Genomic DNA, 24,635 nt, shown 5'->3' on the forward strand with positions numbered 1-24,635 from the left:
CGGATTTGACACATTCAGGTTTGACCATAGAGAAACATACCTACGTAAAGAGGAGCCGTTTCGCGGCCGAGCAAGTAAGGGCTCGACCAACCGCCAGGTAGCGTAGAGATGACCGCTTGCATTTCACCTCAAAGGTAGACAGGTTATCATACATCCACCGGGCTGCGTCCACGCGTCCCGTTTCCATAGAGACGTTGATGCTGCGCCAGTCATGTGCCGGTGGTCACGCCCACCCCACCGCGTTTTTCAACGCGTCGCCTCGCAGGGCTCTACAGGAGTGTCCGGTCTTTACCTATATGTTTCTCTATAGTTGGACGGCCGAATGTGCTCGCCGGTATGGTGATTTCGAGTGGTGCCCGTATTTCGACGCACAAGTTTGGCCAATAAAGAGTTCGATTCTTAAATCACACTTCTGGCAACGTTTGCTTCTTCATCGTCACTACAACGTGACAATACACAACTTTTCTTTAGAAGCTTATAACGAAGACGGTAGTAGTTACGCCCAATTAAAGAAGCATACGGTTTAATGCTTTACGAACTGTAAACATTCCCTGTTAGCACATAACGAGGACCGCAGTAGGGTAAAGCTACCCTCCTGCGGTCTTCGTGCCATTCGAAAATTTATAGAGAAACCCTTTCGTGCGACAGAAACTTTCATGCCGCACAAAACGGTGAAAACGTGTACTACAGACACCCACGGAGCCCGATTGTCAATATGCAACGCGATAACAAAGGCAGTATCTTAAAACAGCTTCGTAGTATTGCTCTACAAGTTATGACAAAATGGCTTTATTAAAACTAATTAAAACTAATTACGAAATGAAACAAGAACACTAGTAGACAAAGCATATATATCTTTTAAGTAACAAAAAGAAGCACGCCGGTTATTGGTGTAAACGTGGATATTTTAAATAAATACTATGTACATGTGCTTTCAGTAACAACAAAGTAAAAAAAAAAGGTTCATCCATCGGTGTGCAACCGAACATAAGATCAGTTATATACATACATATTATTTTAAGTTACTTTTGGGATTAGTCGTGTGAATGAACGTATAGGCGTGATTGTTCGACGCAAACAGTGTAGTTACACACGTATATAAATGCTCTTCTGAAGACAATTCGCAGAACTATTGGGGCACGGGCTTCAAGTTGTCGATGCTGCGGCAGCCGACGCGTAGAAGGCGCTGCCATGCGGCGCGGTGGCGAACGACGCAGTGACGGCTGCGGGCACCGCGGAGGCAGCCGCATTCGGGCCAATGCAGGGGTCGGTAACAACCAGTTCGGCCTCCTCCTGACACGGCGCCATATTGGAGAAGTTGCTGTTGGCGGTGGTGGTAGTGGTCGTCGTCGTCGTAGTCTGCACGCCCATGTCTTGCTTGGCCTGCTGCTGCTGCTGTTGTTGAAGCTGCTGCTGCTGCTGCTGCTGCTGCAACTGCTGCACATGGTCGAGGGCTGCGGGACGGAAGAAGCGAAATCGTCCCACCGTATTTTAGAATATAGGCGTTGCAATTTTGATAGCCACCAGAGCATGTATAACCGCTTACAATGCCGGTCACAGGGAAACCGGAAGTACGGGCGCTCCCCAACACACACAAAACTAGGTGTGTGCGATTATTCGAAAATTTATAATACCGAATCGCAAATGCGAAACTATTACAACTAGTTTAGACCATCGAGTGTGCGCTGTCAAATATGAAATTGCAGCAAAAGTGCGATAAATATCGTTCTGGCGGCCATAGGAGACATAAGATGCAAGGATTCATTAGTGGAACATTACAAACATCGCTCACGGAGCCAGGCATTTCCTTCTAAACTGTGATTATTCGCGCTCTCCCATGAGTCCTCGGTATGTGCTAACAATCTGCTTATTTGTTCCGAATGCTCCGCTTTCGACTTCTAACAAACAACGCTTCGTAACATGGAATGTTATGACAGAAACTTCCCAACTTTGCGAATATACTGCAAGTTATGAACATCGCTTTATATTTATCGTGAAAGCGGCCGTATTTCACTCGAAAAGTGCTCGATATTCGATTCCATCCTGAAACTACTCGATTCGCAATTGATTCAGTCTCAAAAATTACTTTTCGCAAACCCCAGCACGCAACCAGCAGGATTCCGAAGACCGTGGAGGACTTAACTTTGCCTCGGGGACGCTATAGGTCTTGAGGAGAGAGGTGTTCCTACTCCACCTGAAGTCATTCTGAAAGACACCGATCTATTCAGCGAGCGATGAAGCTTAGCAAGTAATGCTAAACGACACCAATCGCTTGATCTACCAGCTGTTTCAGGGAACGCTTTCATAAGTTTTTAAAGGTTGCCTGTGGCAGACAGTACAATTCTAGTTCATGAGCCAGTCTACTCGAAGAGGCGGACATTGTTTGCACAAGAAATTCAAATACATAACTGACTAATTAACAAATTTTCACTAATTAAGTTAAACTAATTACATTGTGGCCCATATCGCAATTTACAAATTGTAGCCGTGGAGTTCGCAAGGCGAATCCAATTGGAATGAATTCTCAGGATGACACCAGTTTCGAGATATTAGAGAGTTTTAGATTAGGGGGACGCAAGCGTATACGGGCCCGCTAGCGCTCGGGGGCCCCTACGCTTGCGTCCCCCTAATCTAAAGCTCTCTATTAATTCCCGAACTTTGCGGAGAAATACATTGGCGTTCCAGTTAATTTTGCGCTTCAGAGCATAAAACGACGTTTTGTTAAGAAAGTAACTCCATGGATAGAATTTGTAAATTGCAATATGGACCATAAGGTAAGTAAAAGCTTATCAGTTAATTTTTGTTATTAGTCGATGTCCGCCTCCTCGAGCAGACCAGCTCATGAACTAGAAATTGTGTTATCTGCCACACAGGCAAACTTTAAAACATTTTTAAAGTGTTCGCTGAAACACCCTGTATATTGGATAGTCTCAATGGGTAACGAGATAAACTTGACGGAATGGTATAGTTACTCTACACCTCTGCTCCTCATAATCGCCTCGATCTGGCTTCGTGGCGCCGTATATCTGCTCAAGACACGTGCAACTCGGTGGCACGTTTATGCCCGCACGTTAGGAAAATATTCTCGGGCGGCCGGCCAGCAATCGAAAATGAAATGGTAGGGTTTTGCGTGCCGAAACCACGATCTGATGAGGCCCGCCCTAGTCGGGGAGGTCCACCTGGGGTGTTCTTTAACGTGCGCCTAAATCTAAATGTACACACGAGCATTTTTGCACATCGCCCCCCCCCCCCCCCCCCCTACATCTATCCTTCTGACGCGCACCCCAGCCCAGCCAATCAGAACTTCAGCTGCAGACGAAATGGACATGTCCACTAGGTAGACACTTACACAGCATACCCCCCTCTCTTGCACTATAGTTCCTTGCGCTAAACACAAGAAAAATGTATACCGGAGGGGGCGACGGCCTGCGGCCTGACCACGCTGTTCCTGGCGAGCGCGAGCCAGTGGAGGCAACCGGAGGGGAGCAGGTCGTAGTTGAGGCGAAACAGCTGCTGCGGGGTCGCCGCGCTGGGCGCGCTGCCGCGAGTCCAGCACTCCTGGAGGGCGTGTGCAGCGACCGCAACCGCAGCTGCCGAGGAGGAGCCCCCGAACGGCGGCAACGAGGGCCGAGGTTCCGCGGCGAGCAACCCGCCGTTGCCTCGGCCGCCGTTAAAGTCGGACAGCGGGGGCCTGGGCTGGGAGACGACGCCGCCGCTGTGGTGGACCAGCGACGATAGGGTCTATAAGCGAGAGAGGGTGGGAGGGTGATAATACAGTCGCGCGAGCAAAAATCCAGAGACCCACGAAATCAGCTCACGAAACCTAACCTAACTTAACCTAACGCAGCCATCCAAACCTGCAATCGTCTCAATGCATTGCACTGGTCAGACGTAAGTTGTACCCCTTGACATTAGTATGCACCCTCTCATATAGGCTGCGAAAAAAAAAATATTTTCGCGGCATATGTGGTCTCCAGGCCACAGATGCCCAGAGATTTTGAACGCTTCCCTACGGCAATCTGGTGAACTTCACAGCAATACATCATGCGGATTTCAACGTGCAGCCTCCTCAAAAAGAAAAAAAAAAAAAAAAAAAAAAAAAAAAAAAAAAAAAAAAAAAAAGGTTTCAAGAGATCTGCCGAGTTTCAACAAGTTTCAGTTAGCAACATCGAGAGAGTAATTGCTTCAATAACGTACGCATTTACGGCACTTAGATGGCAATTATTGCTGCGCTTACAGCAGTGTTTTGGTCCGGAAGCTGTAGTGAGAGGAGTTGGAATGACGGCAACTTTGTTGAATAATTTCTAACACTTCGGGTTCTTTTCCGTGCATCTAAACGAATGTACACAATCGTTCTTGCATTTCGCCCATATATCAGAATGCGGCTAAAAAGTCGAAGCCGCGGCCTCGTGCTCGGCAGCAGAAGACCATTGCCACTGAGCCAAGGAGGCGACTTCTTACACATGGAACAATTTCTGAACACGAAGTTTCAGCGAGATTACATCGCTAAATATACGGCTACATTGAACAAAAATCTTATCCACACTCCATACATCGAACTCCATGCAGCGCCAAACGGCGCCGCATAAGTTGGTCTTTCGCGCGCGGACCCACAACCGCGAGTCGATCCCCAAAGCCGACTGTACTACCGTATAGACTCGTGTAAGGGCCGCACTTTCCCAATTATGACGAGGTGCTGCCCTTACAGGGGACCGAACCTTTTGGTTCGGTCCCGTGTAAGGGCTGCTACTAGATAGATGGCTCTAGTTGCTAGATGCCGCTACAAGATGGCTCTCGTCATCTAGTAGCGGCACGCGGAAGTACGCAGCGTGCGAAAATTAAACGACACGCACGCGGCATCGGTGCACCGAATCAGACTGCTTCTCTGTTGGAAATATTTTTTCTCCAAATTTTGGGCTGCCAAGTTGGGGGTGCGGCCCTTACACAAGTCTATACGGTAGTCGGCATTCCACCACCGCCGCAGACACACACTAGAGGGCGCTCTATGTATAAACGCACCTCCCTGTTCTGGTGCAGCAAGGCACCCAGTTCGAGGTGCGCGCCCGGCGCCAGGCAGCTGTGCGACTGCCGCGCCGACGAGTGCCAGGAGCCGACCGGCGGCTGCGGCTGTGTCGGCTGGTGGCTGGGCTGCGGCTGAGGGGGCAGCGACTTCCACACGCCTCCGGAGAAGTGGTCGTGCACCACGGACTTCGTTGACGCGTACACGGGCCGCAGCGAGGACGGCGCGTTGCCTGCGCCCACCGACAGGGGGTCCGAGACAACGGGCAGTGCCTGCAACATTCAGTCGGCGAATTCAATCTTCGAGGCGCTTTTGATCTGGCGAAGACGAAAGAATAAAGCTGCCTGCTCTCGAAAGTGAATTATTATAGAGACATTCCCAAAGTGACAGGGGGACGGACATCTGATCGACAGTGTGCCCGATCCCTTCGACCTCGGAACAACAGCAAAAAGAATATTGTCCTGCCAACGTATACACTGACCTAATTCTCGCTTTGAGTTGCACGAATTTGCGTGGTAGAGTGATTCTTTTTGGTCAAAGTGGGATATATAGGAAGAAAAGCGGCGTGTGATTACTTGTAAATGTCTATCTACCTGCGAGGACTGTAGGAACATTGAAAGCTGAGCTAGCCGACACGAATTCATTGTGGCTAAACAGTACAAGGAAACACGAAGACGGGGACGAAGGGACAAGACGCTGTGACTGTAAAGGAGCAGGGAGAGGAGGAACCAGAAGGGAGGGATAGACTGAGGGCACCTACAGCCATACATGGTAGTGGGACAAAGAAAAAAAATCGTGAGCCATTCCACTCTGTGAAGGTGGATGACCAGCGAAGCTGTTCAGCACGAAGGCGCGTTGCTACTCGGGAGTCCGGACTATATATACGCGGCCTCCCCATTACGACGACAGAAGAGAAGTGAAATTCCAAATGGAGAACGGCAACTTAATTGTCTTTCTGGTTTCTTGTATACGTTCGCGTGGACGACGGGATCGCCGCCCCGAGGATCCGGAGGAAACTACAGACGCGTGACGTTTCGACGGTACCACCACCACCACGGGAGGGCGGATGGAAAGGAAACTAGTTATGCAAGCACTTGGAACGCCAACAAAGAGAGGGCGGTGCGAACGTAGACATGGCCGACGTGGGTCGCGCAGTGGCAAATCCTTGAGAAAGCTTGAGAAAAAATTATGGGGTTTTACGTGCCAAAACCACAATCTGATTATGAGGCACGCCGTAGTGGGGGACTCGGGAAATTTGGACCACCTGGGATTCTTTAACGTGCACCTAAATCTAAGTACACGGGTATATTCGCATTTCGCCCTTCCATCGAACATCTGCCTGGGAGTCTACTATCCTGAAAATGGTGCCTATTGATAACTAAGCTACTCAAAATGCATATCCGAGGGACGCCGACGAGCCAGCTGTGGAAGAAGACGGCGAACGCGTGAGCAGTGGCACGAGCGCGTTCGCGCGGGACCTGAGACCATTGCTTTGTGTTAAATGTTTGCCTTTCCCCCATTTTGTGTTTTTTAGACGCACATTTCAAACAATCTAATGTGGCCAATACCCCCTGTGGGTGCGAGCCATGTTTTGAGGCAACGACAACAACATCCTGAGCATTCGTTGAGGCAGAAGAAAAATAGTACACGGAACCCTAACCATAAACAGCTTCGCTGTAAAAGATGAGAGGGTGGACAGCCTGAGATGAAAAGTTACACAGGCTACGGCTAAAGAGGGGCTCACAGCGAATGATCCGAACACGGTGTGCTCCCAAAGTGGAAAATATTTCGCCCCACGCGGCTTCCCTGTACAGCGAACCGTGACACAACACGTCGCGTAATGTGGGCCGGCTACCTCGCATTCGTTCACGCGCAACGGTAATTAAAAAAGGCCGCCATATTTCGTTACGATCTCTGCATGGTATCAATTAGCAAACTCACTCGAACAGACTCGCAGCCACCCGTGAATCTGAATCGAAGTGAATCCTATTGAATGTCAGCGGGCGCGAGTGAGCCAGTATGAGTGGCTACTATGTATATAGTGCTATAGTGTGCGTGAGTCGAAGAGAGTCAGAAAGAGAGCGCGAGTCTGGGTATCAGTTGAGGCGATTCTGCGTAGATGCGAGTTGAAGTGGCCACTGAGTCAGAGTGAGCCCCGGTGAATGGAAACTTGCGCGAGTCTAAGTGTGTTCAAGTAAGTCTGAAACACTTACGATTCCAAGGGTTTCAGTAAACGAGAGCAGACATGCAACGGCGAGTACACTCCCGATGCAGAGTGAAAATGTGTCAACGAGCGGGGTTCGTTGGAATCGGTAAGCCCGAGTGAGGACATGTAATTTTCCTCCCCCCCCCCCTTTTTTTTTTGCATTGTTCCCCCCCCCCCTTTTTTTTTTTGCATTGGTTCAGACACAGTGAAGGTCTTCGATGGCAAGGCTAAAGGTGTCGAGAAACGGACGACAACTGTCCGTTAAGCTATGTCCTACATGTATAAGGTGACGCTTTGTGTAGTATATAGATTGTGAGGCACTTCGGCTAAACTACGCAGGGCCAATCCACGCCAAACGCACCAGCCGAAAACTCGACCCTCGGAGGGCATCGACGAAGTGCTTGAGATCTGCCGAGCCTCCATTTATTTACATTCACCAATAGTGTTGCCGGTTCAACACTCATTAGGTCATAGCCTACTCCGACAGCACCTGCAATGGCCTGTAAAATTTTTATGTGAAAAGAGCATGAAAGGAAAAAAACTAAATCGCGATGAGATTGTTACCAATACAATCGAATCGTAACGAACTGCATTTTGACTTTAAATATGCAAATAAACCTTGGCTAAATGTATGCAATTTTTAATGCGCGAGTCACCGAGATAAGTAGTGCAGTTCAGTCAATGTTTAACATTCGGAGTTTTACACCGTGCTCTTTAATTCTTCGACCGCATGTGCACGAGATATCATACAGGTTAAATTTAAAAACAATACGCATAAGAGAATAATTTACCTTAGACGAGCTGTGCGGTTGTTTTCGTTACTGTGGCGATATCTTTGTATTGGCTGTGGAACTTTGTGGTATTCAAAAACTAACGAGCACATTTGCAATCCAAATTGTTTGCCGGATAAGTTACCTGCGCACTACGGAGTAGCTAATAATGCTGGTTTTGAATCCGGTATATACAGACGATGGCCGTAACACTTACCTATGGCATGGGGGCGATGTGCCGCACATCTCGTAGTGAGTAAAGACGTTTTCACTACCACCGCACCTGGTGTGTGAAACAAATATTCGTACGGTAGCGAGAGAGAGGGAGAATTTAGGAAACGGAAGAGCGGTCGGTCGGTAATGACAAACAGAAGAAATCAGCTGGTGATATGGGGTGTTCTGTGGCGCAAGGGCCTCGTATGGCTAAAGAGCGCCAGAAGAAAGCTGTTAAGTACATGCATCTCGAGATGCGTGACATTTTACTCACCGTTATTAGCCAGTGCGCGGGCTCCTAAAGTGAACTTTCCAGTCAGTAAATGTGAGACTTTGTCAGAAGGCTTTTTTTTTTTTTTGAAGCGCACACTTAGCGTCATCTATAACCTTCACGGTCATCACAATGGCCCACCTGCATCACTCAACACGCTAAGCCATCCCCTTCATAAGCATCTAATGGCTGTGAAAAACTCATTTCACTTCAACTCTCCACTCTAGAAAAAAAAATTATGGGGTTTTACGTGTCAAAACCACAACATGATTATGAGGCACACCGTAGTGGGGGGACTCCGGAATAATTTGGACCACCTGGGGTTCTTACTTTGGGAAATTCAATTTTTGTTCACTAACGCCTTGCGCCACGCGGAGGGCCTGTGTGGTCGGGATGATGTAGTTCGGCATGATTATTTGCGCCAGACGCCGATGCTAAACGCCGACGCCGTATTTTCTGCGGCGCGGGGCCCTTAAAGTATAAGCCGCATACACACGATCTTATGCGTGAGCGAGCGACGCGATGGAGATGACTGTCGCGTTCACTCGTCGCCTACAAATTGTACCGCACACGAGCGACGGCTTTGAGCGACGTCTCCCCGGTGTCGCCGGTATGAGGGCAGCAAATACACGCCGAAACTGGCGTGACGCGTACTTTATTAATTTATGTTGATGTGCTTTACTGTAAAGAGCAGCATAAATGTTTCTAAAGGTCATGCACTAGGTTCTTATCCTTGCACGTACCAAAATTTAGTGGTTCGCTCGTTCCGTGCAACAATCGGTAGTACTTGACCAATGCCAATTTTGAGGTCGACTTCGTTTAGTATAACACTTACCACAGTTAATTTTCTGGTATTTAAGAAAAAAAAAAAGCGCAAATCTGCCTTCACTTCGCTGCTGCAGCGAAGGCGCTAGCATAAACTTGTGCCGCCGCCTGCCGACAGCTGCATAAAGCGGTCAGGGAGGTTCACGGCCGGACTGGACTACGCGCGCGCTCTCCCGGAAAGCGCGCGCCCGTAGTCTATTCCGGCCGTGGGAGGTTCGCAGGTTTTTTGCTCCAGGGCTGCGAATCCGAATTTCACTGGTAGAGCTGGAGCGGGTTCGCGCTTTCCACTGGTCGTTTCGGATCAACTCGCTCCGCGCCGGATCGCTCTCGCTTGCTCCGCTGCCGAGACGCGGATTCGGGCGGAAATAAGACAAGAAGCATACGTCACTGCTGCTCACTGGGGGACGGCGATCTTGGTGGACATGAAAACATGCAGAGCAGAAGTCGATTTTTATGGCGTGTGCGCGAAGACTTCCGGTACGAACCAGCGCGGAGCATTTTCGCTCTCCGCTGGCAGATTAGGGTTGGTGAATTGCGAGCACTCGCTCCAGGATTTCGGCGGCCGCTCCAGAACGACCAGTGAAAAACACCATACTAAACGAAGTCGACCCCAAAATGAGGTCGTTCTGCAAGATTTGAACAAGAACAATGAAGCGGTGAGCGCAAAACCTATTTTCGAACAGGCGCAGCGAAATATTCAGGACCCTGTATAGACAGAGCACCGTGTCTACATTCTCACGGCGCTGGAGACAACTCGTTCGTAGCCTGTGGCAATCCGTTGGAAGCCTCGTGCATTATCCTTTAGACCCGGCCTTCGATAGCAAGCGGCAGTGCTGGGCGGTGCCGCCCAATCTCAGAGGCCACGCTTCAGCAGCAGCTACAGCCGCGAATATGGCGGCGACCACCCAGCGCTTACTGCGAAAGGCAGTGTGTGTGGAAAACTTTATTGAAGACGAGAGAAAACGGACGGCAGTTATGTAAAATAAAAAATGTGGTTGATCCCTCTTATATAGGAATCGGTATAGAACACGAAAGTGAAACGTGTCTTCACAGAAGTAGTGTAATGTTTATTGCACATTGATATATAATGTCTATTGGTGTTTTGTGGCTAAAGCGCCCTTAGGCGTTGATGCACCCACGCTGACGCCTGGTGGCACGTCTCCTCCATCACGACTACCAACGTCGATGACCATGAGCAACCGTCGTGCATATGGAAGCTGCACTACGCTGCACACGCTAGCACAACGCGAAAGACGAAGCACGTAACTGACACACTAATACAACGCGCAAGACAAAGCACGTAACTGAATCGTCACCGAGTCAATTCAGCGCGTACAGCGCGTCGTAATTGCAGCCTCCGCGATCAACTTCAGAAACATTTTCAGAGCTAATTGCGGAGGCCACGCTCCGCTGTGCTGAGTACGGTGAACGCCACCTAGGTGGCGTTGGTAGTGCTTCTTGATGCCAGCGTCCCTTCGAATGCTGGCATCGAGGCGTCGTAGTGCTGAGACCACCGAAGCGTTCACTGTCGGTGCGCGTTAGTGTCATAATGCAGTACTTCTCTTTTCTGCTCGTAGGCGGCGGCACCGCCCCGAGCAAGAGCGCGGGTACACGGAGGAGTGTTAGATATATAAAGCGCGTCTGTGTAGCTCTTTGCAAATGCGTTTGTGGCGCAATGGGTTAAACGCTCGGCGATCTATCGTCGCGGACCGAGAGGTCGTGGGTTCGATTTCCAAATTTTGCATGTTTGTGGAACTTTTTCTTCTGGTTTCTTTGTATTATGTTCTATGACGTATTTCCGTGACGGAAATACGTCACGGAAATACATGACTGCTGAGAGTATAACCCCCGTATTCATAAACGCTCCTCAACTTGAACTTGACTTGCCACCGCCTTCAACGCGTTTCGAACGCGCTGCCCAAGGCGGTGGCAAGTCAAGTTCCAGTCGAGGAGCGTTTATGAATACGGGGGGGTATACTCTCTCAGCAGTCACGTGACGGCGTCGGCAAACGCGGTGCACGTTCCGGCATGTGTAAATGGCTGCGTAAGACGCTGTGGCCGCTCCCTCTTACTAGAGAGTACTGCACGTTTCTAACGCGTTTGTGCTAGCGTCCCCTTAAGCGGGAGATCCGATGATTCCCTCCGGAGCTTCGCCCACTCATCATTATTCACCCCGTGGATATGCTGTGATTTTTTTTTTCATAAAAGTAGACGTGGCTACCTACTACGACGACGACTACTACTACATACTACAGAGGAGGGACAGACCCACACCCTAAGGAGCTTCGCCCCTAAAAAGAAAGAAAACCACCGCGCAGCACTCCGTACAGATGGTTAACCAGCGAAGCTGAAACATGCGGCCCCGGTGTTCAGCAGTGGGTTAATCCCGACGCTGTATTGAAGCGTTTCTCAATTATTAGTCACATGTTTGTGTTTCTAGTGAAGCGCAAGCGCCAATGGCGGGCGGACGTTACTAACCACGACGCCGAGCTAACTCGAGATATCGAACGCATGCGACAACGGCGAGCCGAGGAGCCAGCGTTGCGGGCAGAGCAGCGTCAACGTGGCAACGGCGGGAACGCGTTCGCCTGGGGCCAACGCCCGCTTTCGGCGGGAGTTTCTCAAGCGGCACTTTGGCTTCGGCTGCAACGAAATCGCGTTGTTGAACGTCCACGTTGAAATCGCGAAGTGGAACGCAAGCGCCAATGGCGGGCGGATGTTACTAACCACGACTCCGAGCTAACTCGAGATATCGAACGCATGCGACAACGGCGAGCCGAGGACGACGGCGTTGCGGGCAGAGCAGCGTCAACGTGGCAATGGCGAAAACGCGTTCGCTGGGGCCAACGCCCGCTTTCGGCGGGAGTTTCTCGAGCGGCACTTCGGCTTCGGCTGCGACGAAACGTCCACGTTGAAATCGCGAAGCTGGAACGCAAGCGCCAATGGCGGGCGAATGCTGCTAACCACGACTTCGAGCTTAACTCGAGATATCGAAATTGCGACAACGGCGAGACGAGGAGCCGGCGTTGCGGGCAGACCAGGTACGAGCAGCGCCTCCTCTTATAAATTCTATATAGGAGGCACGGGCTCTACGCGGAGCGCTTAAAAGTATCAATGATCAGAAGTTCCTACCCTAACGACTCAGTACGATTGTACAAAATCATTTCAAGGTAACTTTATTATTATTATTTTGTAAAGCTGTACAGTCACGTTCATACTTGAACCGAACACGCCGCCTTTTTCAGTCTCCCCCGGAGGGTGCTGGAGATGTCTGGTTTGGGTGCCTGGAATTAGTTTAATCTCTTCCAAAACATTCGTTGCTTGCTGCTTCCAGCCAGTGTTTGATAACGTTATGCCATTACAGATATGCGTCTTTATTGTTCGGGTTAAATATAACGGCGCCTGTACAGCGCCGAGGTAATCTAAGCAGGCCCAACTACCCTTCAAGCGGAAGCTCACCTGCAGGCTGTGGGGCGCTGATGCCGTGCGCATCAGTCTGCTCGCCGCGGCGGCTGCTGCTGCTGCGGCTACGGCCTGGTGACTCCCCACACGGAGCTCGAGGAGCCGGCGCCAGTCAGACTGCGGCGTTGTTGGAGTCATGGGGGTCGGCTCGAGGAAGCTGCGCGTGGGGGGACTGGTGCGGCAGCACTCCTGCTGCTGCTGCGGTTGCTGAGGTTGCTGCTGCTGTTGAGCGGGGAAACGGCCCCTGGCGGCAGTCCCGGGATGAACAGGAAGAGAGGAAGGAAACAACTCAGAACACACACCGAAGGGCCAGTTGAACGGCTCTTGCAGGCCAGTCTTTTTTATTGGTGGCCGAAAAAGAACGACAGCGAAAAAGCCTGTACCACTCGAGCAATGAATGACTAGTCCCGTTACTTCGAGGATGTCAAGTGTACAGTGAAAAGTGTGCGGCGCCTTCGTTCTTCGATAGTCTCGTTTGGTCGAAAAAAAAATGTGTTCGTACTTTTAGTATTTCAATCATTTCACAACGAATGAAGTCGAGAGTTACGACGGAATCCCGTCAAGTCAGGACGGAGCATGACGAAAGATGACAAACACCGACCGCGAAGGATTTAGTGATGCTAACGCTTCGGCGCCCACGCGGGCGCCTTGATCACATTAATTAAGAACGAGCGTGGAAGCCTAAACTTTAACATTACTAAATCTTTAGTGGTCGGTGTTATAGTCACCAACCTTCATCGCCATTCCATAACGAGTAGCTGGAACCACTTTCCGGTGCCAACGTTGCCTCCGGATATGCACGTCAATGTCTAAGAGCAGCGTGGCGGTGAAAACGTGGCTGGTGTAGGCTGGCATCGCCCAAAGGCGTATTATTGTACGCACCCGGATTGATTCGCTACGATTATTTCTACCAATTAGTTCATTCGGCGTCGTCTCCTCCTACCGAACTAATTTCTTTCAACCGTCCCAAAATTCGCGACCGCCTGCGTGTGGAGCTCCTTCCGGCGGCACTCGTCAGGTGATGCGACGTTTTATAATTAAAGGCCGAGAGTCACGAGTGGGTTGCAGAACCGGCACCAGTGCAGGTCCGCTGGAAGAAGCCCTAGCGGGTCGCTGAAACGGGAACAGTATGCAGTCAACGCTCACAACAATGAAACAAAGGCTAAAACAAAACAGACATTGTCGCATGCAGACAAGAAAACAAACTCCGGCATTGGAGGATAGAAAGAAGGAGCGTGACGTCACGCAGCGAGCCTTCAGAAGGCAACTCTCAGCGAAGCTGCCCCCCTTCGTTTTCTTCTCTCCCTTGCCTCTGAAAGTCGGCCCAACGCGTGGCCCCGAGCTCGGCGGAAGTGTGTGTTTGGTTCATAGGTTGGTTCGATGTATACGCTCTTGTTCGGGTGCTCTGCTAAACGCTCTGCGCACAAGAACTTCGAAATGGTGGCTGCTCGGGCTGGTTGGTGCAACACTCTTTACACGACGAAAAATCATTTTTAGTGCGCAAAACGTATAGGAAGGAAAGACGGCGAAAGGAAGTGCGCTCTGTCCTGTCACCTTCCTTCATTCCTAGGCTTTGCGCCCTAAAATGGATTTTTACGTGCCTAAAGAAGAAAACTTCGTTTGCTTGCCAGCACAAAGACATTTTCTGGAGAGCTCCGAGTGTCTCCAATTTCTGACAGCGTAAGCTTGGACCTCTCGCTACGGCTACGACTGCAATGTTGACTTTCCCGCTGCGAAGCAACATTGCTGTACCGGTTACGGCTGGGAGTGGTGTTTACGAACGATTTGTCATACCGTATTGGAATGACCGATAGCCCGATCGAAGTGCGACAACTATAGGTGCGAGAAAACCATCGAGTACCTGTTGCGAATCTGTCCTCGCTATAGCGTCCAACGCTCTGTCTCTCCGCACAACTTTAAACTCCATGGCTGGACTCGAGGACCATGGCCTCATCCGTCGCTGGCGCAAAAACTATTCGTGCACTCGTTGCAGCTCTTGAAGTGCACCGGCCTGTGTGACCGTTTATAGTTGTCCTGTATCCCCCTCCCCTCTGTGCACGCAGTGTTCACTCTCGCTCTTTCTATTCTTCCTTTCCCTTTCCCCAGTGTAGGGTAACAAACGGGAAGCTCTGTTTGACCTTTATACCTTTGCTATCATTGCCCTTTCTCTCTCCAGATTTGCTTGTGCGATTTAGGTAGTTTGTTGCAACGTATACACTCATCGTCTTCGTTGTAACGCGCGAATGCCGCAGCCGCGTGTTGCTGTCGCACCCGTTGTCCTTTTGCAAGAGCATGCGCTGCGCGCGGCGGTGGAAGCCTCATTAAAACCTACCATGACGTGGTCACATTCTGCGCCGACTTCTACGCGCTTCATTTTTATCACGCGACGTTCCCTCCTAGCTTTTTTTCCGCTCTCTCCATGACGGGATCAGAACAGGTATAGTCTGGACCAGCGTGTCACAGCGTGTCACACGGTGGCGCTGTCTTACGTTATGGCGCAAGCAAAAGAAACAGCCGTTCCCGCGAAGAGCAAGGCCGACAGACGCGAGTGCGTTGAAGCATCGTCGCAGTTGTGCAATGTCTAACGGTAGCAGGGACTGGCGATTGTGAGAATGATCATCGCAGTTGCGACGAACTCGTCTGCCATCAGTTCTCTTGACACGACGAAACTAATACTTGAGGTCAAGCTTTTAAAATATTCTGTAGACTGTTATTGTTAAACGTTACGGACGGCGAAGGAAAAGGCGAGCTCCCTTGCGTTTGCAAACACGTGTGTTCACAGACAAGACAAACTAAAGTGAACGTCTAAACAAAGGTAAGACCACCACAGATAACGAAGACGTACTGAGTGAAGGCAAAGTAGGTGCGTGCGCACACACAACGCGCGCGCGCACACGCACACACGCGCACACACACACGCGCACACACACACACACACACACACACACACACACACACACACACACACACACACACACACACACACACACACACACACACACACACACACACACACACACACACACACACACACACACACACACACACACACACACACACACACACACACACACACACACACACACGCACGCGCGCAAGGCGCGATGCGACGGCCGCAATGCCGCGACGCCACGTTTTGTAACTTTATTCTGGGATCAAGCAATCAACGCTAGCTCACCTGGACATCTCAGACTTGCGGACGAGCAAGAACTCGCTGGCCAGTGCCGTTCTGTTCATGCGGACCTGAAAAGAGCAAGAGAGAACAGGATCGAGGCACGATGTGGATAGATCCCCTGTAATTGCTATAGTATACGTATACTAATGCATCGTAATTTCACTTGGGCATTTTCATCTGTTCTCTAGCACCAAGATGGCCACTCTTAAGAGACTGGCCACCAAAGTAACAACTCTCAAGAAGACCTGTCACTAGCTCTTAATATCCTGCGAAACGAGACAGTCGTGGTCACGGACGTCGCGCAAACGTTAGGGCTACTTCGTATTGAACACTTGGCATGCTGCTTTCACACGTTCACTAAATACGCGGCGTAGCTGCGGGACATGTTCACAGATGGCGCATTAATCAGACTGATTAAGACATCTGCCACATTTTTTTCTCCCTTTTTTTAAAAACGTGCATAACTAGTTATCTCGATCGTTCGGTCAGCCAGGAGACCATGGCACACACTATATTCTCCCTCCAAATTATCGGGTTTAGCGTCCCGACACTGCACGCAGGTTATGACTATACGGGGGACGCCGTAGAGTGGGGGGAGGGCTCCGGAACATAGTTTCGATCACCTGGGGCTCCCTTTTTCACACAAGCGTTTTCGAATTCGGCCTCCGTCGGTATGCGACCGGGAATCGCACCCGCGACCATGTGCGCAGCAGCATGAAGCTACCGTATATGCTCCTGCTTGTCCCTGCAGCGGCCAGTTGATCAGCGCAACGGCCACCGAAATCGTAGTAGCTCTAACGACACCGACAAACGACGACGACGACGACGCCTGGGAAGAAGCAGCAACTGACCTCGCTGCTGAGCGACACGACGAGAAAGGCGGTCCCTCGCAGCGGGAAGCGCACCGCCGAGTTGCCCGACGGCCACTGGTCGTCGCGGAGCTCCAGCAGCCGCAGCGTCGGCTCGTACTCGCCGCCGACCTTGAGCGTCGTCTGTCGGCAAGGGAGAAGACACCTGTTCACAAGTCGGGCACTGCACGTTGCGTGAAAACTGTCATCACGAGTATTTTGCTCACGTGTGCAGGAAACTTCGCGCACTTTCTCATAAAGTGTGCTTTCATATAACCCCGATTTGTATACTGTTCCTTGCTTTAGTTTCTGGGGCGCCATTTAAGCTCGTGTATAGGATCCATCGTGGTAAGGTCAGTGCACTGTCGTCTTTATGACTCGCGTGTTCCCTTTCGTAATGTTTAAATGTGGCATGGCGCGACGCCGCGGCGAGGAGGAGGAGGAGGAGGCCATAAATAGAGGTATACCGCGTTAAATATCTCACACTGGTGGACAGACACATCAACCGTGAAAACAAATGGAGATAGTGGTGCCGTTCCTTCTGCCGCCTGCACCCCCTTCTTCAACGTTAATTCCTTCTTTCTGTGAATGATTGAATCCCTTTATTGTAATAAGCATGGCTCGACGGCCTTAAGAAGATTGGAGGACAAAAAGAATAAAGAAGGAATCAAATTCGGCGGTCGACGCCGGGGGTGCTTGCGAAGGCCCATAACGATAGCAGGGCGCCCTTGGCGCGAGCGGCATTTCGAGGTAAAAGCCAATCCCTCAAACGTTTGATATGCGGGGTGAGAAACTGGCTGCGGAGTTGTTGAAGGCCGACGCAATCCCACAATTGGTGGTGAATAGTCGGTCGGCCGGCCCTCTACTTCGGATGTTCATTGTCCATTTGGCGAGTACGTCCTCTGTATGGGCAGGTCAGGTGCACGGGTGTTGTGTATAAGCATCTTCGCGCATCGGGGTAACCCCACTTGTAGGCGTATACAGGATTCACAGGGGTGTGATTTTTCTGTGATTACATACATATAGACTCGTGTCTTTCTGTCAAATTGTGCACACCCCGGATGTACCATTGCATCAGAGGTCAACGCGCAGCTCTCGCCATCTAATAGCGGCACACTAAAATAATTTACACCCATAAAAGTGAAAGAGGGCGTAAATTTCTTTATATAGTGTACGCGGCATCAGGGCACCAAACGCGATTGCTTCTCCGTTGGAATTTTTTTTTTTTTTTCGAAACGTTGGGCTGCCAAGTTGAGGGTGCGGCCCTTACACGAGTCTACGAGATACTGCTCGTGAGCGGAGACTAACTAGTAGAAGAATCTAGTATGGTGATCATGCTAGCCGTTATACTCACAGTCTATACTCCGCTTACTTCCGAAGCTGCGATAGATACAATGCATCCACATCAAAATTCGAATTAAAGAAAAAAAAGTTTTCATTCGCAGGCGTGTATAAAGAAAAATTATGATTAAAGGAAAAACGTCCAGGATGCAGATGCAAGCCGAAGAAGAATTACGTGTTCCGTCCGTCTTTTTTTTTTTTTTTTTTCGCATCTCACCGCAGCGCAGCGCCACATGTCGCCGACGAGGCTATTTGCCACGGGCTCGCGTGTTAATAAAGATGGCGATAGTATACTATCGTCATCTTACCCCATCACGCTGCATATAGTTACGGCGAATGACCAAACTGCAAATTCTGTGAATTATGAATTTTTAACTCTTCCCTTCGCGAACTTGTGCCAAAAGAGAGAGAGAGAGAAAAAAATGTACAACTTAAATCACGACGATAACATGCAGCGCGAGCACAGTCGTCGGTCGTCGCACCACGACTCATTAAACATTCCAGAGTTGTCGCTGGTGCTCGCATGCATTCGAGAATGTACGTATACAACACTATGTTCGCAACGAGCGCACATTCTTGCGTCAACTGGCGCCAACGTTCAAGAAATATCGGATACCATGCTGAGTCTCGCGCTGAGCGATACGACATGATCAGTGATAATTCGGTGAAAACGAAAGCCGGCAAAAATTAAAACGGCGTGTAGCAATATTTCCTCAACCATTGGAGGCTCAGTCATTTATTTCCGAAAAAGCAAGGAAATGGAAGCAATTATCCACCGCCCATAACTACTAATACAACTGACCCTGTTTCTTTCAAAAAACGTACGTCAATATAGAGTTTTAGCGTGTCCGGTAATCCAGTAAAATTGCAGAGCAAGATGAAAAAATCCCGATACAACTTTCTGTTGCTCAATACGTGCTACATAAAAGTGTTTTTCCGAGCGTGAAAGAAGCCCGCGAATCCAGGCAAAATTACGAATGGCCGCTCGAGGTACTTTGCGTGTATTCTTTCACGCTCGGAAAAACACTTATGCAGCACGTATTGAGCAACGGAAAGCTGTATCGGGAGCTTTTCGTGTTGCTCTAGAATTTTCTCTGACACTTTTCATCTAATTTAAGTATATCTGAGAAGTTGATTAATTAACGCTAATTAAGTAATTAGGCGGAATGCAAAAAAGTAATCTCAGTATCTACAAGCGACAGCAAAGATTACCTTGGTTCTGTCCAGCTACGTAGCATTTATTTTTAAATCTTAGTGCATTATAGTTGGGACACCCTGTAGATACTCACGCCGCTCTCCTGCAGTCCACCGTTGGCGATGGAGTTTAGATTGAAGTAGAGTACGCTGCCCATCCACTGTAAGCCAGACAGGTTGTTGGGTCTCGGCGTGTAGTAGGGCTCTGAAACACAGTTGGGACAAGTTTGCATTCAGTTTAACGAGTAACTTAAAAAAAAAAAGAAATCACCGCCCATTACGGTACTCCCTAATGCGAAATTTGAGCGCGGCTCTATACGTGTTTTCATTCCTCGGTATAGTGGCTGGTGCGGACGATGTGTCTCGTGAAGCACATTGCAAACGGAGCGAAGTGTGGCGCGACTGCTTCGCTAATCGGGAGATCGCGATAGGCATTGCGTGGGTGACGCGTGGGCGCGATTCACAGCAGCCGCCGCAGACAGACCCTCCGCTCATGCAGCGCTTTTTTCCCCCATATATGGTATCGGTGGACGCGCTTGCCGCATGCCATTGGTGAACAGACGACGGCGCGCTACTCTATGGCGAAAGCGTGAGAAGAAAAGCGTAGTGCGGCGACGATGGCTACGAGATGGCGCCAGAGTAGCGCGCGTCGTCTCGGAGGTCTGTCTGCGGCGGCTGCTGCTGTGAATCGCGCCCACGCGTCACTCACGCGCTGCCTCTGCGATCTCCAAATTCGCGAGGCAGTCGTGCCACACTTCGCTCCGTTTGCAACGTGCCGCACGAGTCAGATTGTCCGCACCAGCCAATGTATCGCGAAATGAAAACACGTATAGAGCTGCGCTCAGATTTCGCATTAGGGAGTATCGTAATCGTCGGTCAATTTTTTCCGTGATGTCACCGTTTCTCAGCTGCTCGAGCCAACGCTAAGGAGAGCTGGATGCTGATGTCGGGTACTGCACACGAACATTTTGTCAAGAGTATAGACGTGCACGCGCGCCTTCCGGTCGTTCGACCTCTCTTCTGTCACAGATATTTCTATACATAGTGTTTCGACAAGTCCTTTGACCTCTACGTTAGAGCAAAAGCGCTGGACTGCTCAAAACGAGGACATCATTAGCGGTATTTCCAGGTGGTAGTGCCGGTTTGAATGCGTTCGGGCTGCACATTCTGTACAGCCTGTGTTTGTTGGGCCTCGATCGCCTCGGGAGCCAATAAAGAGCAGTGGCAGTATATATACCCCGTGTTCCGGCTAACGTTAGCCAAGCTGTTCAATAAAACAACAACAAAAAAAAACAGATTTAAGAAAACACGATGCAAGATACAATTTTAGGGCCCAAACGGTGTTTGGTCGTCAGAGTTCTGACAAGCGAACACCGTAGGTCTTAAAATCGTATCTTGCACCGTGGTTTTAATTCTTTTTTTGTTGTTGAATAGCTTGTCCGGCGTTAGCTGGGACACGCGGTACGTACTTGTCTCCCGCGAGATCGTACCGGTGAAGCTGTAGAGAGGGGCACCGTCGCCGCCCCCGCTGCCCACTTCGACGAAGTCCAGCGCCAGGAAGTAACGCCGGTTGTGGCGGAGCCCAGTCAAGCCGATGTGCAGGCAGGGGAACCTGGGAAGAAGTCAATTGCGGGCATCACTAAACGAGGTTTGAATGACGCAACTAACGAAACAATTAGGCACTGGTCGACTAAATGCAAGGGTGATAAATTGCTTTATCGACCAACTATATTTGGTTATGTGTGAACGCATAACTGAACAATTCATTTTATACAAATTTAATTCTCGGGTTTTACGTGCCCCCCCAAAAAAAACAAATGACTATGAGACACGCCGTATATAGTGGGGGACTACGGTTTAATTTGGACCTCCTGGGGTTCTTTAGCGTGCACGGTACACGGGCGTTTTTGCATTTCGCCCTCGGACTTGGCATGGGCAACGCCAAAGCCACTATATATGCCACCACAGCGGGTGATTCACATTCTACACGTATTACCAGAACTTGTTCACTATTTCGGCACGGGGCTGCCACTTGAGGGATAGGTGAAGTTTTAAAAAAGGGTAATGCTGAAAAATATCAGGGGTACGCCACTTTTCCTGCATGCCGCTTAATTTGCATTTTGGGAGTAATTTGTGCAGTAACTTCGCGCCCACTCTATAGCATACCCTTCCAGGTGCCAGTCCATGATTGTACAAGTTATCTTTCCGTTCAGAATGAAATTCAGTTGGCATTGACGCTAAATTGTTCCTCTGTGTGTGTGCACGGTGTGTGTGCACTGTGTGTCACTCTCCCCGCCCGATATAACGGTGTTGAAGCACGAACTCGTCAAACAAGTTTTGTTCCGCAAACTTAAGACGCAACCAAGGGCAGTAAAAGCTTCAGGATAGGGTGCCTCGATGCCAGCGCCGCCGTTCAGGGTGGTGCCATCCTTTGACCGCACCCGCGCCGCCGCTTTCTCGCTGCGACGCCATCTTGAGTCACAGCGAGCGGTTGCGAGTGCTTGGTGCCGGCGCTTAGTTCGAGACACAGTGCGCGCGGATGCTTCGCTGACGCTTCTACTTGCTGGACAGTGTTCAGCCGCATGAATGACAAGCTTGTCAAGTGCATCGAGTCGACATGACGGGCTGTTGTGTTCACAAGTGCACCGGATCGACGCGTAAAGGGCTTCGTTAGACAGTTTTAGTTTAGCGTAATAGCGGGGCTACGGGAAATAGCGTTACCGTTCCGCAAACGAACTTTGCAGAAAGAGAGTTTTAGTATAGCGTGATAGCGTAGTTTACGTGCGGGACGCTATTCCATTACGCTTTGAATTTCGCATACACAGGGCACCTAATTCTATGTGTGTGTGCGTCGGGAAAGTGCGATAGGCAGCGCAATGGAAGCCAGGAGCGCGTTGTATTTTTAGTTCACATGTCCGTCGATCTGCAACGAAACAGACAAGCAGTACAAGCTGTCTACCATAGCCTCCGAAATCCTCCCATCTCAGAGGCCATATGCCGTCGTCGCGCCTATCTCCCGACTTTAGCGACAGATGGCGCTCGCATCTCAGAAAAAATTTCTCTCGTTAGGCTTAGGCGCGTTCGAAACGAGAAGCGATCTCGAAAATTCCTCAAGATTAGCCATAACACTCTCTCGGCGAAGCGGCATGAGACTAAGCAAAAGCCGTTTACGCAGTCATTTGCTACGAACGAAGTGAATTCTACAAAAACAACGCCAAATTCAGTTCGAAGCGGGCGACCGGGACCGCCGCCATGTTTTACGTACACTACGTACACCACGCTAACACGGTAACGTTAACTCTGAGAAATAGCGTGCGCACGGTAAACGGTATGGGTCGGTTAGCGTTCTGCGCATGCGCAGTTCGATCCCGCTATTCGGGTACGCCCGCTATTCCGGTAACCACGCTAAACTAAAACTGTCTGTTGTTTACGCTTCCCCCGGGACCCAGAGCGAAGGAAGAGATGGGAAGCCCAAGTAAAGCGGTATCACTGGAAGGCAACGGATAGCTCCTACATTTGCGAGGTAAGTGTCAAGAAAGTTTAGACTATCGCATCGTGTTTTTAATAAATAAGAAAGTATTCTCTGATCCTCGCTCACGTACCTACGTTCGCTCACGAACTAAGCACTGCACCGATGCTGAGTAGCCTATGGTTTGCGAGCGCCGTTTTGATCAGCGCAGTCTATGCGAGTAGTACCCTTATTTTAAGAACTGACGAAAATGCTTCGCCGCGAAATAGCCTTACATTAGCTACAAATCGTCATGTAAACCACCTATTTTACTTTTTCACGGGAAGCACACATCGTGTGTCTCTTGTTTCTTTTTTTTCCCCTCAGTTTCTTTTTTCGCTACTGGTTATTTGAGACTAAAGAACGCAGTACTTCTTCTGGGGAGAGCGGCTGTTGTGTACGTGGCAAGCGAAGCATTGTGATTTTCTCTATTCTCAGCAGATATCTTGCGGATCTCAGGTTGTTACGTTATATAGCTGATTTTTTAGACGAATATATTTGTAGCGTGGTGCTCGTAAGCCGATGGTCATTCGTGCTCATTCCCGATCGTAGTGGGTACTGCGACGGTCTTTAAATGCCTGTGCACGGTATGCCCAGGTGTAGTAGAGTTAAGGGGCATCATGGGACCAAAATGTTTCGGCGCTTTCTGGCATGGTGTCTGTTGTAGCCTGTGCATTTCTTCGAAACGTTTGAAGCGAGGTAATACAGCATTGCTTCTGCGAAAATTTATTTTTAAGCACTGTAATGGGTTCTCTGTATTTACAAGGCAACTTTTCATATCAATAATCACTTTTGTTGTTTTACTTGTACTTAGAAACACTTTGAAGAGGACCAGTACGAGGGAAATCGACAGGATGGACGCCGTCTGTTAAAGTCAACAGCCCTACATCATCATGGACTATATTTTCGAAGTGAAAAACATTGCTAATCTGTATTTGACTGTCTTAGTTTCATTTACGGTTTTTGTACGAGATATGTATGCAGTGTTGTTTATTTTTTCAATGTAGTTATCAGTGTTCTAATGGTTATTTATAAAATGTTCTGTACTCGCCATCGATGTGTTTGGCTGATGCGACGTATTCGATGGTAGCTGATGTATGTATCCTGGCTGGATATCTGGCTGGATGTCTTGATTAATATTACCCGCGGTTGCGTTTTCTTGTTTGCATTCTTGTTTTCGATTTATATTGTGTGTAATAAGGTTGATGTACTCACTTGAACCCCCCCCCCCCCCCACCCATGTAATGAATAAAAAAAAAAAAAAAAAAACTCACTATCCCGAATTGTGTGTCGAGCCTACCTTGCGAATTTTTTTATCTCGTCTTTCAACATAACCTTCAGGCGCCACACAGTACATATAATTTTTCATGTACATATCTATTTCATGATTGATTGTACTAGACATTATAAGTAAATGTATTTTGTGCATCGTTTGGTTTCTTGTGTGTACTACGCAAGATTGACACAGACAAGTTACGTTACGTTTTTCTCTACAGCACTAACTAAACCTTATTTTCACATCGCAGTTATTTTTACACCAGCTTACTCCTGTCAGCACACAGTTTTGTGGGCAAAAAACAAGCAAAATTGCGCGTAGATATCGTCAAATAATTGCAACGAACTTGAAGAGCACGCGCAACGCAAGGGAAGCTAACCGCTGTGCGCGAGTGGCTGGCTACGGTAAAGGAGGCGTGACGTGTAAACCAAAATACAGCGAAAAAGAAAAACTTCCACACACAGGGGGTCGCAAACCTTATATACCAAGCATCGAAGCGCAAAAAAAAAAAAATAGTGCGTATTTC

General features: G+C 49.4%; 1 protein-coding gene across 2 annotated transcripts in view; it reads right to left on the reverse strand.

The window, feature by feature from the left end:
• Window positions 1–939: 939 nt before the first annotated feature.
• LOC119450523 (ecdysone-induced protein 74EF-like) overlaps window positions 940–24,635 on the reverse strand; it is a 34,408-nt gene continuing 10,712 nt past the window's right edge. The window contains exons 2-9 of one of the 2 annotated variants that reach the window (XM_037714007.2): window positions 20,816–20,937; window positions 19,421–19,530; window positions 16,794–16,934; window positions 15,946–16,010; window positions 12,765–13,011; window positions 5,020–5,292; window positions 3,411–3,741; window positions 940–1,454 (exon numbers count right to left, since the gene is read on the reverse strand). In XM_037714007.2, coding sequence (XP_037569935.1) covers window positions 1,147–1,454; window positions 3,411–3,741; window positions 5,020–5,292; window positions 12,765–13,011; window positions 15,946–16,010; window positions 16,794–16,934; window positions 19,421–19,530; window positions 20,816–20,937 — 1,597 coding nt within the window. In that variant the 3' untranslated portion in view covers window positions 940–1,146. The remainder of the gene's footprint in view (window positions 1,455–3,410; window positions 3,742–5,019; window positions 5,293–12,764; window positions 13,012–15,945; window positions 16,011–16,793; window positions 16,935–19,420; window positions 19,531–20,815; window positions 20,938–24,635) is intronic. The other variant, XM_049665937.1, reaches the window with a different exon arrangement.

The sequence above is a fragment of the Dermacentor silvarum genome, chromosome 4, assembly GCF_013339745.2.
Source record: "Dermacentor silvarum isolate Dsil-2018 chromosome 4, BIME_Dsil_1.4, whole genome shotgun sequence".
Lineage (NCBI taxonomy): Eukaryota > Metazoa > Arthropoda > Arachnida > Ixodida > Ixodidae > Dermacentor > Dermacentor silvarum.